This window comes from Colletotrichum phormii, assembly GCF_030913505.1.
Source record: "Colletotrichum phormii strain CBS 102054 chromosome Unknown BDP81scaffold_7, whole genome shotgun sequence".
Lineage (NCBI taxonomy): Eukaryota > Fungi > Ascomycota > Sordariomycetes > Glomerellales > Glomerellaceae > Colletotrichum > Colletotrichum phormii.
The window spans coordinates 2036201-2048713 of NW_026851449.1; the positions used below are offsets into that span (position 1 = coordinate 2036201).

Genomic DNA, 12513 nt, shown 5'->3' on the forward strand with positions numbered 1-12513 from the left:
TTCCTCCTCAATGGCGGTGCGCTTCCTGCCGCAAACGGTACAGCTGCATGTATGCTTTTGCTGCTCCTTCATCTTTTTCAGGACGGCGTCCTTTTCGACCTTGACCAGCGACTTGCGCTCATCCTCGCCGAGACCTAGCCAAAACTCCTTGATGCGTTCCCGTTCCTCCTGCGAGCTGGTGTTCCAGATCTTATCCTTGGAGATACCAGGGCCACGGGGCGTCAATGGCGAGTGGGAGTGAGAGTGAGGAAACGGAACGCTGTCGTACTGATTGTTGGCCAGCTGCGGGTTCTTTCCGTTCTTCTTCTTCTTCTTTTTGGACTTTTTGGATTTGGTCTTGGAGAAGCCGTTGGCATGGGGTTGGTCGTCGGCAGAGTGATGGTCTTCGGGTTCGTCGTCGCTAGACTCCTGATCCTCGTCATCTTGGGCAACCTGAGATTCGGACGCGGGCGCGCCTAGAGGAGGACTCGGGCGTCGTCCATTTGGTGGTTGAACGGCGGCTTGCTCGGCGGCAGCTTTAGCGGCAGCCTTTGCTCGACGCTTCTGCTTCTTGCGATTCACAGTAGGCGCTGACGGGTCGACACCGTTGGTGTCGAGGGTCTGGACGCTGGGCGCCCTTGCCGACGAGGTTGGAGTTGAGGGTTGCGAGGGTTCGGCGGAGGGGGGGCCTTTCGGGACGGTGATGATCTTGGAGCCATCCTTGTTTGTGTATCTCGCGGTAGACTTTGTATTGGGTGACACTGGCGTCTGAGCTGCCGGCTGGCGATGGTTGGCCGGCATATCGAGTCTCTGCTACGAAGCAAGCGACGTCGATGTCATAGAGAGGGATGGATGGAGGGTTTGCGGTTGTGGTTGCGGTGGGGGAGTAAGCGCTGGATTCGGGCTCGGCGAGAGGGATAGAGGTGAGGACAAGCTCGATTTCGGCGGTCGGTCGGGTTCGAGAATGAGGCGATACTGGGGGAGGTAAAGCTATGTCAAAAGATGCGTAAGCAAAAATAAAAACACAGCTGCCCCTCTTCGCAATGACAATGACGCTCGAGGTGTTGCGGGAGATTGTGCGTGGTTGAAGTTGGGTGGGCGTTTGTGGGTAGCGGCTCGCGAAAGTGGCAGGCGGCATGTAGCGCGCTGGGCGGGCTTTGGGCGGGCTGAGGGTGGTGGTGATGAGGCAGGACTCACAGGTGGAGGCGAATATTATTCGAGATGGGGCGCCGGGGCAGCCACACTTGTGTCTTGCCAAGGGAACAAACAGTCCGCCGTGGAGGTGCAGCACGGAAGGCCGAAATGGCAAAGGGTATGATTTTTGTTGTTTTTCGCCTTTTTCTTCTATCGATATTCTTCCTTTTTTGCCCTTGGAAACACCACTTTGCAGGGTGATAGTGGGTAGTTCAACTTGAAAGGCACACGAATCGCAGTGCAGTCGCAAGGCTGGTGGTGTTGGTGGTGGTGGGCTTGATTGGGGCTGATGAGTGTGCGACAAGCAGAGCGCGGGCCGATGATGAGTACCTCAGTGTGATTTGTTGGTCGCTAAGTTCCAAGGAAGGTACCTTGGGATCTCAAGGTACCTTGGAAAGACCGGTTCACAATAAGTTGGGCAAGAACGACTTGGATATTTCGTTAGAAGGAACGATGTATGGCTGAATGAACTGAAGTATCTGCTACTTGGATTTTCTTTTCCCCCTTCATCAACTGGTAAATGAGGAAAATAAAACAGCACTGTGAGCCAGGCGACATTACCGATATCATGAAAGTAAAGGATGGACGTAGGTACCTACCTTTGGCCTGTCCTGCGGATGTTGTGTCGTTGTTCGTTCCGCCATGGGCGGAGGGAGGGACTGAAGGGAGAGTGGGATTGCATGTCATGCCCAAGTCACTCGTGGGCAGGTTTACATGGGAGTGGTACATCACAGGGAGGGGGAAAGTGCCAGGTGGTGAGCACCTGAGGCAGGGGCCCTACCCAATCGCCAATCGCCCCCGGGGTGCACTTCACCTCACATCAGGAACTTGGAAGCCCGGATCGGTTTGGTGGACAGCCTGGAAGCATGACATGGAAGGTCCCATCGTGATGATGATGATGATGTATTTAACGTCTGGTAACAAAAGGACGTGCCGGGCGCTATGCCGACATGGTCTATGCTAATCTAAACTATGTTACAGGCTACAGTCTTCACCTAACGTTCATGTTCATGGAAGGTCCCATCAATCACAATTCAAGACCAAAAGAGGTGAGAGGTTTGTGCTGTCGTTCACGTGACTGCTTGCCCAGCGAGGTGGGTCGAGATGGTTTTGTGGGGACCCAACAGAGCTGGCGGAGCTGAGTGGCTGACAAAGCTCACAGGGGAGAGCACCAAGCTGCAACCTCTATGGCCTTGCCTGTGATTGAACCTATGGCCTGAGGCGCCAATTCTCATCTCAGGAACCTGAGGAACCTGAGGAACCTGGAGATCAGGCTTTGGTGGATTCCCATGTTGAGATCCAAAACCCGGCTGACATAACCAAATACCGATACAAAGTACGGATACTTACCCTTCAGCTTACCTAAGGCACGTCTGTGCCTGACGGAATGACAAACCGGAAAGTTATTCGATTTCGATTTCGATTTCGACCCTGGCCAGGTCCGCCCCGCTCTCCAATGTCCAAACACCAAGCACCAAACACCACGATGCCCTGCCACCTGAGAATCGGTTCAGGACGTGATGTCATCTCAATACCCCCGTGTAGCTATACGGATAGCTCCTTGTCCCATCTTGTGCCACTCACCGTGATGAAGCTTGGCCACCGCCAATGACCACCAGGGGCAGCAGCTCGCTCGGCTGGCCAAAGGCCGGATCGTGTCACCATCAACACAACTCATCTGAGAAGGCGACTTTCATCCTTCCGAGTCTGCAATCATCAACTCATCCAAGTGTCTGTTCGACTGGGTCTTATATACAAGCAAGCAACAGCTACCTCGCCCTTAGCAAAGTTTGGCAGCTCCCTGCGGCTCCCAAACTGCCTCGCCGTCAACTAAGTTAGTCATCTGTTTGGAAACACCCGTCACAAGCTCCGTGGCACAAGCCGCTGGCAACGCAACCTGCTGTTCCACCCAAGCTCCTTCGTACAACATCTGATACCCCTTTCAGCGCCGCGATTGGCTTTCCTACTCAAAGGAGCGTCAAGCTCTCGGCACGCCAAGAAAGGGACACGCAAACCATTACACCTCTCGAAATGTGAACTCTGCCACTAAACTAAGGCGGTGGTTGGGCTCTGTCAACAAACAGCCCGTTCTACTCAAACGAATCATTGGATATGCGCAGTCGTTCCCGGGACTGCCGGCGGTAGCTAAAGTTAAGTACCTCGAGCGATAGCGGCGCTCGGGGGATGTGGAGGAGGGACATCCCACCCGTTCCGAACCATCCCGCGTTTTCAGCCTCTAAACCCCCGGAACCGCGCGGCCACCGACTGCTGCGGAGACGGCCTGTGGAGATTCCCGTCCCGGCGGCTGTGCAATACTGTGAGGGTTACTGTCAACTGGCAGCGGCTACTGAGGACTGCTGTTTTTGTTAGTTAGCTAGCTCTCTCCCAGCAACGGCATCGATCATCAGAATATATTGGCGACGATGAACGCCGGCCAAAATGTAAGGCCATGGAAAAGTTGGCAAGTTGTGGACTTCCCGCTCGCCGATCAGGTTCGGCAACGTGCACGCATCAGACAGGTGTGACCGGCAGATCCTGGACGGGAGCGCATCCTAATTTTGCGGGCAGCGATGCAATGGAACACCACTCTCCTGGACCTCACGCGAACGGGTGACCCAGGAACGTTTTCTGCAAAACAGGGAGACCAAGTATGATGTATCCCGAACGCCGTGCAACTAGCAGCCTCGGGGGCTCGTCAATGAACCCGAACAGAGTTCCTCCCAAAATGGCCAGCTGTGTAATGTTATTGGCTGGCCGGTGACGACTGCCCACGAGAACCACCAGGAACGCTCGAATGTCAACATAGCCTCAATCGGCCATGGTAAGGCGGGCCATGCGGCGATCCACCGCGGAAAGTTGGGTCCACAATGCTGTTTGTATGGATGTTTACGGATACAATGTTGGCTGAGAAGCGACGAAACGAGAGCGAGATGATGGAAAGGGGCGCGTTTCTCCGCCATTCTGTCAACAAGTCTCCAGAAACCCCGGTGACGATATGAGCTTGTTGGACCCCGAGGTGGGTTCATGCTCACACCGGTACTTTGATGTATTCCAGCTGCTTGAATATTGCCAAGCAGTGACTGCGCAGCAAGCTGTGTTCGACCCGGCCATGAAGAACCCAGCTCATCGGGGAAGCTCTGTCAACGGTGTAAAGATGTTCGGCAGATGATCAAGAGCCATACTTAGTACTTGGCCTTTGCTTGGATGAGCTTGACGCCAATAACCTCGCGCCAGCAACTGTCAAAGCCGAAGCCCTATTCGAACAACTTAGCTTGCCAGCCGTACGTGTTATGCTAAGCTTCACCACTGCCGGGTAAGCAGTCATCATTTCCCCGTATTTTACGACGCTCTCGTTGTGGCATTCCGGGCACTTGCATATTGGGCGGGTTGTCTAGAATTCGGGTACCATAAGGCGGCACGGCTTGGCAACACAGCCTATGGCAGTGAGTTGCACAGAGACACAACCATCAGAGCGGCACAGCTAAGCAAGTAGGTGGTGGGTGTGTGGGATGGCCGCCGCACAGCAAAGCAAGAAGCAGAAATATGGCACGGGCGTCTTGTACTACTGGCCAGGACGGCCCAGGAAGGTGATTGTGGCTTTCTCCTACAAGCCTTTTGCTCCCAACCGGCACTCGAGGGACTCAAGGGACTACCTAAGCAAAATGCAGATGGGCTGTAGGTTGGTAAGTGCCTTAATAAGTTCAGGGGTGGCGGATGACGGTTGAGGAGCGCGGGATGGGATGGAATGGGAACCATGATTCGGGGAACAAGTGCCCGGTGGCGGTTTAACACGATTTGGGGCGGATTGGGGGGAATGGAAAGGATGAGACATACGGCTGCCGGTGCCATCGGTGCCGTTACGGCCATCCGATGTTTGAACGGTTGATGCTTCACCGGTTTCCACCTCTCTCCCGCGTCTTTTCTTGACTTCTAAAACGTGGAGGTGCGTAAGACATGATGTAAGTAGCTGACGATGACTTTGATGACAGATACTCTCAACTCAATACCTACCTTACATTTGGGGGGTTCCGGAAATGGGGGAACTTGAATGGACAATGGGATACCTGAAACGCTGGGAGCTGAGAATCGTCAAAGTCGGCGATCGACGTCTGAAGAAACCTTGGCGACGAATGGGTTGTTTTGTTTTCATTCTTTCCTCTTTCTCTGTTCAAGATTTCAAGCTACAGTCTTTGCGCCAGGAACTTGGGATTGTCCAGGACAAGGGGCGGAGGACGGGGGGGGGGGGGGGGGGGGGGGGCAGGAGGGAAACAGATCGGGAGTACCTTATTTTAGAAAACTGGGCGCCGCCCACGGAGGTCGGGTACGTTAGCTCAGCCGTCAGCGGTAAAACGTCCGTCCAAAAGGTGTCTTTGGGGACGGAGCCCGTATTTGAGATCGTCGCTGCCAACTTAATGGTTTAGTATTCTTTGAGAGGTAGATACGTCAAGCGGAATACTGGCCGCCTTTCTAAGAGACCTGTAGTGTTCGTGGTCTCGGTCTCGTTTTTGCTCGTCTGTTACGGCAGACGGAGCAGACGTCGAAGAGAACATTGAACCGCGATTCTGGAATAGATGTACCATACAGCATAGCCCTCCAGGCCCAGGACCCGGTCCCCTTCCCAATCCAGGGCTCATCGAGGCCAAATTCAGTTCAACGGACAGCTCAGGGTAAGGTAGCATCCGTAGTACCTTGGACTAGACAAAGTTCCGCCTGTCTGTCATCACTCCGCATGATGGCGTGGGATCACAGACTGGTTCGTGCGAGACAGAGTCATTGACTGTTGAACTAGCACCCGGAGCCTGGAGGTTTGGACCTGCTTGCCTTCCCCTCCCTAGCCGCGTCAACAGAAGAGCGTTTTGCAACCAGCAGTCCAGGACTACCTCTGATGGGGATGCCGGCAGTCTGTACTGATACTCTGCAGAGAAGAGACGGGGGGGCTAGCACTCGCCTGGACCGGACTGGCAGTTGGGAGCTGGGTGAAGGGTCTAGGCCGGACGGGCCTCGACTCCAGAAACGGTGCCATCCGTGTCATCGTCCCTTTGTAGCTTGTTCCCTGTGGACCAAAAGGTACCAAGGCATTTGCTGTGCCACAACACGCACCACTTGGCGCACCGCACTTTTGTTAGGTCAACCGTCATGGACAGAGAGATCAGAACTCCCAGAGAGGGGATTGAGTTGAGGTAACCCGCACTGCCCTGACTGAAAGCACCCATTCTCAGGGTAGCTTCCGTGGTGGACTTTGTCCCGGGCTTGTGTTTCTTGCGGGCTGCAAGGTACGGATACGTATGGTAATTAGCAAACATTTGGAAGGAAGAAAAAAAAAAAGTACAGATGATTCTGGTTGCTGTACTTGGCCAAGGTACTTTACTGGGCTGTTGCTCTCCTCGTCTCTTACAAAAGTCCCTTAACATTCTTGTGTTATTTTCTTACTCGTTCTACTCGAGGCATCTTTCTGTCCATTACGCCCCATCTTGGAGAACACTCCTGGAAAAGGATCAACTCGCCAAGATCCAGAAAGCAGCAAGAAACTAAACAAGCTTGGCAAAGCAGTCAATTCGATTGGAACGGTGGGATACCGCCTTCACCTCGCGCTCGCCCGTCTGCGTGCTCCGTCCTCCGTACCCCGGGCCACATTTTCTTCTCGAGTTCCTATCCCCCTTGGCCCGTCTGGATGTCTATTATTTAGCTCCGGCTCCAGCAGTTCTTCCTAGTCCTACATACATACTGTGTAGGTATTCCTATTAGTAGCTTTACGCAGTACTACGGGTGGGCATACATACCTATATACTTGAGTCCAGTTTCCCTTGCCATTTCTTCAACGCGCGATTACCCCCGTGGAATTTCTTCAGCTCGTATTCCCAGCCAGCTGCAACGCCCGGCCTCAACCAAGTTCCTGTTCACCTTGATCCAATCTGCTTCCGCCCTCCCGTCAGCCGTCAGTTCAGGTCTTCCGTCCCTCTTGGCTGCTTCCCCGGAACGAAAGACAAATAAGTAAAGGAACGAAGAGACAGAGAGAAATACAAGGGCGCCCCCTCTGCCGCACATCGCCTCTTTTCTTGCACAGGACCTTCCTTCCCATCGGCCTGCACTGACCCTCTGGTCCGTTTCTTTCCAGCTGCATCTTCTCCTCCACCTCACTTCATTTGCAATCCAATTGCACCAGCAGCTTTAAGCTCACTGTCGCCGTCCACCACAAATCCACGACCACCACAGCTTCTTCCTTCTCTCCCCTTCTTCTTCTTCATCTTCTTTTCCACTTCCTCCCGACATATCCGCCCATTACTCACTCCGCATTTCCTTTTTCAATTCATCTCCACCCACGCCGAAAAGGAGACGACGGATTTGATCCCATGCACCCACCTCCTCAAACATAAACATTGTTTACTGGCACATCACATCCGTCGCTTCTCCGCCCCCGACGCTGCTACCGCTCCCCCGATACGACCCTGCGACGTACGGATATCCCAAAAGACGAACCCCGATCGCCACTATCGACAACCTCGTCGAACACCTCGATCGCAGCGCCCGCGATATTTTCTTGGGCCTCTTCTCGACCTTCCCGACGCCGCAGTACCCAACGTTGCAAATAGATTCGGACGAACCCCGATCCACCCATCAATTGACCTTGGGTCGCCCATCCTTTCCCCTACGACCCCCCCGCCCGATTCACAACCACAACCGCAGCGATGGCAGCAGCAAATCCCACCAACGTTATTCGGAGGTACGTCGCTTGTTCGATTCCCGTCGATATGGGCACGCATCGGTCTTTGCTGCTCGGTTCACCCTCGGCTCGCCACGCGCAAAGCTCGCAACATCTCTGCCTGCCTCTGCTTAGCTGGGCAGCCTGATCTCCGTCCCCCGTCCATCTGTTCTTTGCCTGCTGACATGCTGCCTCCAGGAAACTCGTCATTGTAGGGGACGGTGCTTGCGGAAAGACTAGTTTGCTTAGCGTCTTCACACTTGGATATTTCCCTACCGTATGTTCACTTCAATAATCCCCCCCCCCCCCCCCCTGTGGTCTGATCTTGTGTCTGAGGATTTTTGCTAACAATTGGTGTCTGCAGCACTACGTGAGTACCACCAGCGACTCCTCCACCCCGACGAACGAAATCTAACGAGACTTGACCCCTAGATTCCTACCGTCTTCGAGAACTACGTGACAGACTGCAGAGTAGATGGAAAGTCGGTGCAGCTTGCGCTATGGGATACCGCCGGACAGGAGGACTACGAACGGCTACGTCCCCTGGCCTACTCCAAGGCTCATGTCATCCTCGTCGGCTTCTCCATCGATACGCCTGATTCCCTCGACAACGTAAAGCACAAGGTGGGTTTTGAAACGAGCCTCGTCCCTTGATACGAAACTACGGTCCGGCAGCTGACAATTGGGCTACAGTGGGTGGAGGAGGTTACGCGACTCTGCGAAGGCGTCCCCATCATTCTTGTTGGCTTGAAGAAGGATCTCCGCGAAGATCCCGTGGCAATTGAGGAAATGCGAAAGAAGTCGATGCGCTTCGTCACACATCAAGAGGGCGATGCTGCTGCCAAGGAGATTGGCGCACGGAAATACCTTGAATGCTCCAGTCTGAGCGGCGAGGGTGTCGACGATGTCTTTGAGGCCGCTACTCGTGCTGCCTTGTTGACCTTTGAGAAGGGCGAGGGAGGCGGCTGCTGCGTTATTCTGTGAAGGAAGCTACCCCCGTCATTCTCTATTCTGCCTTTCGACCGACAATGAGTGCAGGCACGACACAGCGAACTGAGGAGACCTGGGCGAAATTTGCGGAAGTGATCAGGCTGGATCACATAACCATGAGAATGCAAGCCACTGCAAAAACCACGCCGGTTCGATCCAAGAAGTACAGGACGAGCCAGCTCCCACACACACACACAATTGGGCGGCTGGCTACCCAAAAGGCACACAACAGGTCAGGGTGGACGTCACTTTGTCGGTACTCTCAGCAAGCTCGCCTGGTCACACCATTACAACAATCGCAAAAAGCATGCGAATCAACTTTAATCCTCTCTTTTTCTTCCCCTCAGCGGCGTTACAAACAGCAGGAACAGCGCAAACACTCAGCGGAAACGTATTTATGGAAATCCAGGGACTAACCCTTTCTTTTCCACTGTCTGTATTAATAGGACAGCACACTATAGAACGAGCCAAAAGTTCAACAACTAGAAAGCTGGTGTTTGGAGCTTTGGAGTATCCCCGTTCTGCTCCCTGTCAACGGGAAATGGCAGTCACTTCACGCAATAAAACTGATTAAAAGTTTAAAAAGAGGCTTTCCAAACATTGATTAGTGACATGTGTTGTTTTTCTCCATTTTATACACTACTTCATACAACAGACAGTATGCTACAGCTACAGCGGAATGACACGAGATGTCGAGCTCAACATAGTCGTACGGCCAATGAGCAGACTCGACTTGTCCACTCCTTTCCCTCTCATCCACTACTCCTTTTTCCACCCCCTTATACTTTCCCAGTATTGCCTGCGTCAGAACTAACACGTCTATCGCTTCCATTCGTGGTTCCACGCCTGCCGGGCAGGTGTCTCACTCTGGTAGCGCGCGTATTCAATAGGCACTGCACTGGGCCCGTAGATGCCCTTCTTCTCCTGAGCGACGCGGTAGAGCCACCCTTCCTCCCTGGTTCCCGGCCCAGCACTGGTGCGGAGCTGCTCGTTGGCGGTGTACATACTCTGCTGGATGCGGAGGAGCTCTCTCTCGCGGGCCTCGCGTTGCTGGCGCTGGAGAAGAAGCCAGGCGCGGTGGATGGTCCAATGGCGGAGGTGACGGTTACGGGCCATGCGCAGCGCCGGGGGCGCCTCGGCGAAGAGGTGCTGACGGATGTTTGCTATGCGAGCGATGTATTCTGGGTTGATAATGCTGTCCGTCTTGGCTTTGCGGGCTGCGAGGGGGGCTGTGGTTGAGAGGGAGCGGGTTGTCGTGGTGGCCATCGTGGCGGCGGGTGTTGACATGGTGAGGGTTTGGCGGAGGCCGCTGCGGAGGGGTGCGAAGGAGGCCATGGTTGTGTTTTTGGGAATGATTTAGCTTGAATAACAGCTTGAGTCGAGGCTGGGGTATCAATCGGCGACAGGATCGGAAGTGGGAGGTGTCGGGCGGTGTTTTGGGGGACGACCTCGTCGTCTCTTAAGCGGAGGTTCGGCGGGAGTCTCGTTCCTTTCTATGCGCTGCTGTTGACGCTGCCTCCTGCGCGTGGATCCTGAAACGACTATCTCGGGTTGGATATCGTCTGCAGATACAACCGGGTGGTCAACTACAGCACTGCGTTCGGCTTCGGGTTCTGGATCGTCGAGGAGCCGTAATTTGATTCGGTGGTGCGCGGCAATGACCTCGTCGGGGATCGGAATGTTGGCGAACACGTCGTCGTCGTTGTCGAGGAGGAATTGAGGCGGTGCTATGCGAAGGAAGAGGGCGCCGACGTCGGGGTGGTGTCTTCCCGTATAAGTTGAATAGAGGCCGTTGATTGACTGCCGAGGGGAGCGTCGTTAGTAAGATGAAGGTCAATCGACGAAGCTTGGTGGGAAATTTTGGGAATGGGGAATGGGAGATGGAGGATGGTTTATCCGGGCTCTGCAAGTTGGCTTGTGCCTGCAGAGATGGGAGTCAGGTGGATGGGATGGGGGAGTTGAGTCCCCTGCATGGCGTGACATTCTAGCGGACCCTGTTTGGGTACGTATCCGTACGATGGGAAGCCATCCATGATCAACTACACCATTCCCAATTCCCATACAAACCATCCTTCACGACAAGAGGGCAAGGAAGGAAGGGGCCTGGCGATTCGAAAAATTTTTTGGCTTACCTCGCAAATTGATGCATCATACACCAACGCAACGTCGTACTCCTTCTGCTCAAAGACGAGCTCTTTGGCCTCCCTTTCCTCCTCCGCTTCGTGTAATTCCGCAATGTTACTTAACACCACACCTGGTGACACCAATACCGGAGTCTTATCGAAAGACAAGAGTTCCATGATGGGCCCAAGGCTTCTCATCAGGCTCATGCGGTCACGGGTTGTATCTCTGGACCAGAGCTCGTTGGCGTCGATGCAGATGTCCCAGGCGAGCCAGGCAAACTCCTGTACGACTGGACTGGTGCCGAGGAAGTACGCGTATGTCGCTGGGAGGCCTTCACCGAATTTCAAGATCCAAGAGAAGCAAACCCTCAAGATGAGCTCGTCGGATGGGGTGTCAACGCAGTTGAGCATCTCGGTGCACCCTTCCGGAAAGTCAAGAGGCGACGGCGACGAGGGGGAGAACGCGATAAGGGTGACGAGCTGTGCGAGAACCTTTGGGAGGAGGATCTGCAAGCGCAGTACGTCTTCCTTGGGGTCGCGAGGGACCCGGCCACGGTAGGCGAAGTCCCGCCCATCGTAGGAGAAGATTGGGTCTCCCGCTGCGTGGCCGAGGAAGTACCTCGTGTAGCTCAGCGACTTGGCGACCCTGAGTATATTACTCTCTTGTCCATCCGCCTCCCCCGTCTCCTGCATATTCAGACCCGTATCCTCGTCGGGCGTCTTATCCTCGTCAGAGACGACCGACGAGGAACTTCCCCCTCTAGACAGTGCAGTCGGTGGATTGCTGCTCATGTCTAGCTCGAGCCACACCTGGTCCCAGTGGACCTCGTTCTGGCACATGTCCATCTGTACCTGGAGGCGTCGTCGCTGCTCCTGAAGCCGCAGTGCCGTGGGCTTGACGAGCTGCTCATCAGCCCTCCATAATGGGTTCGCATCTGGGTTGAGGTAGTCCACCGTAAGGCCTATACGATCCCAGAGATCGAGGATGGAGTCCTCGATAGCGATCTGCTGGCCCCGTGAGACTTGCAAGGCCAAGAGCGCGGTGTTGCAGAGGTCGTTGATATCGGCACGGGTTGTCTGCCAGATGCTTCGGAGGTTGTGCTTGTCGAGAAAGGCGTTCCAGTTCCGATTGAGGTTGGCGTCTCCCGGAGGTCTGTTGAATGGGCCTGGAAGGCCTAAAGAGGACATGATGAGGTTTATTAGATGTTTTTTAGGGGATGTCGGTGTTGTCGCCGATGCTAGCGACGGTGACGATGATGATTGCGAAGATGATGCTGATGGTTTGTAAGGATGATGACGAGAAAGAGAAAGGTGATGATGGAGCTGGCTAACAGTCGGCTCTGTTCTTGTCGAGTTTACAGGCTTGACGGATTGAAGCAGGAACCGTCTTGAGAGATACTCAATAGGTCCTTCGTTTCGGAGAAAGACCATACTACCACTTCTTGCCTTGCTGTGGATGGCCCTCGGGGCACTTGATGGCTTTCCAGTTTGGCTGGTATTTGGCACCGAAGCGCCACTGTTGTTTCT

The 12513-nt window shown here is 54.3% G+C and overlaps 3 protein-coding genes across 3 annotated transcripts; 1 reads left to right on the forward strand and 2 right to left on the reverse strand.

The window, feature by feature from the left end:
* The first annotated feature begins 7539 nt into the window (after nt 1–7539).
* BDP81DRAFT_209497 (GTP-binding protein rho2) lies at nt 7540–9014 on the forward strand. Its single transcript, XM_060582648.1, has 5 exons — nt 7540–7894; nt 8072–8150; nt 8238–8243; nt 8306–8497; nt 8567–9014. The coding sequence occupies exons 1-5, from the start codon at nt 7860–7862 to the stop codon at nt 8855–8857; spliced, it is 603 nt and encodes a 200-aa protein (XP_060447171.1). The 5' UTR covers nt 7540–7859; the 3' UTR covers nt 8858–9014.
* A 668-nt stretch (nt 9015–9682) lies between these two features.
* Nucleotides 9683–10150, reverse strand: BDP81DRAFT_460148 (uncharacterized protein; the record flags this gene model as incomplete). The annotated part of the gene is made up of 1 exon (XM_060593623.1): nt 9683–10150. The coding sequence occupies one exon, from the start codon at nt 10148–10150 to the stop codon at nt 9683–9685; it is 468 nt and encodes a 155-aa protein (XP_060447172.1).
* Nucleotides 10151–10255: 105 nt separating this feature from the next.
* On the reverse strand, nt 10256–12174 carry BDP81DRAFT_316153 (uncharacterized protein; the record flags this gene model as incomplete). The annotated part of the gene is made up of 2 exons (XM_060584150.1): nt 10256–10663; nt 10996–12174. 2 exons carry the CDS (start codon nt 12172–12174, stop codon nt 10256–10258), a joined length of 1587 nt encoding a protein of 528 aa, XP_060447173.1.
* Between the last annotated feature and the right edge of the window lie 339 nt (nt 12175–12513).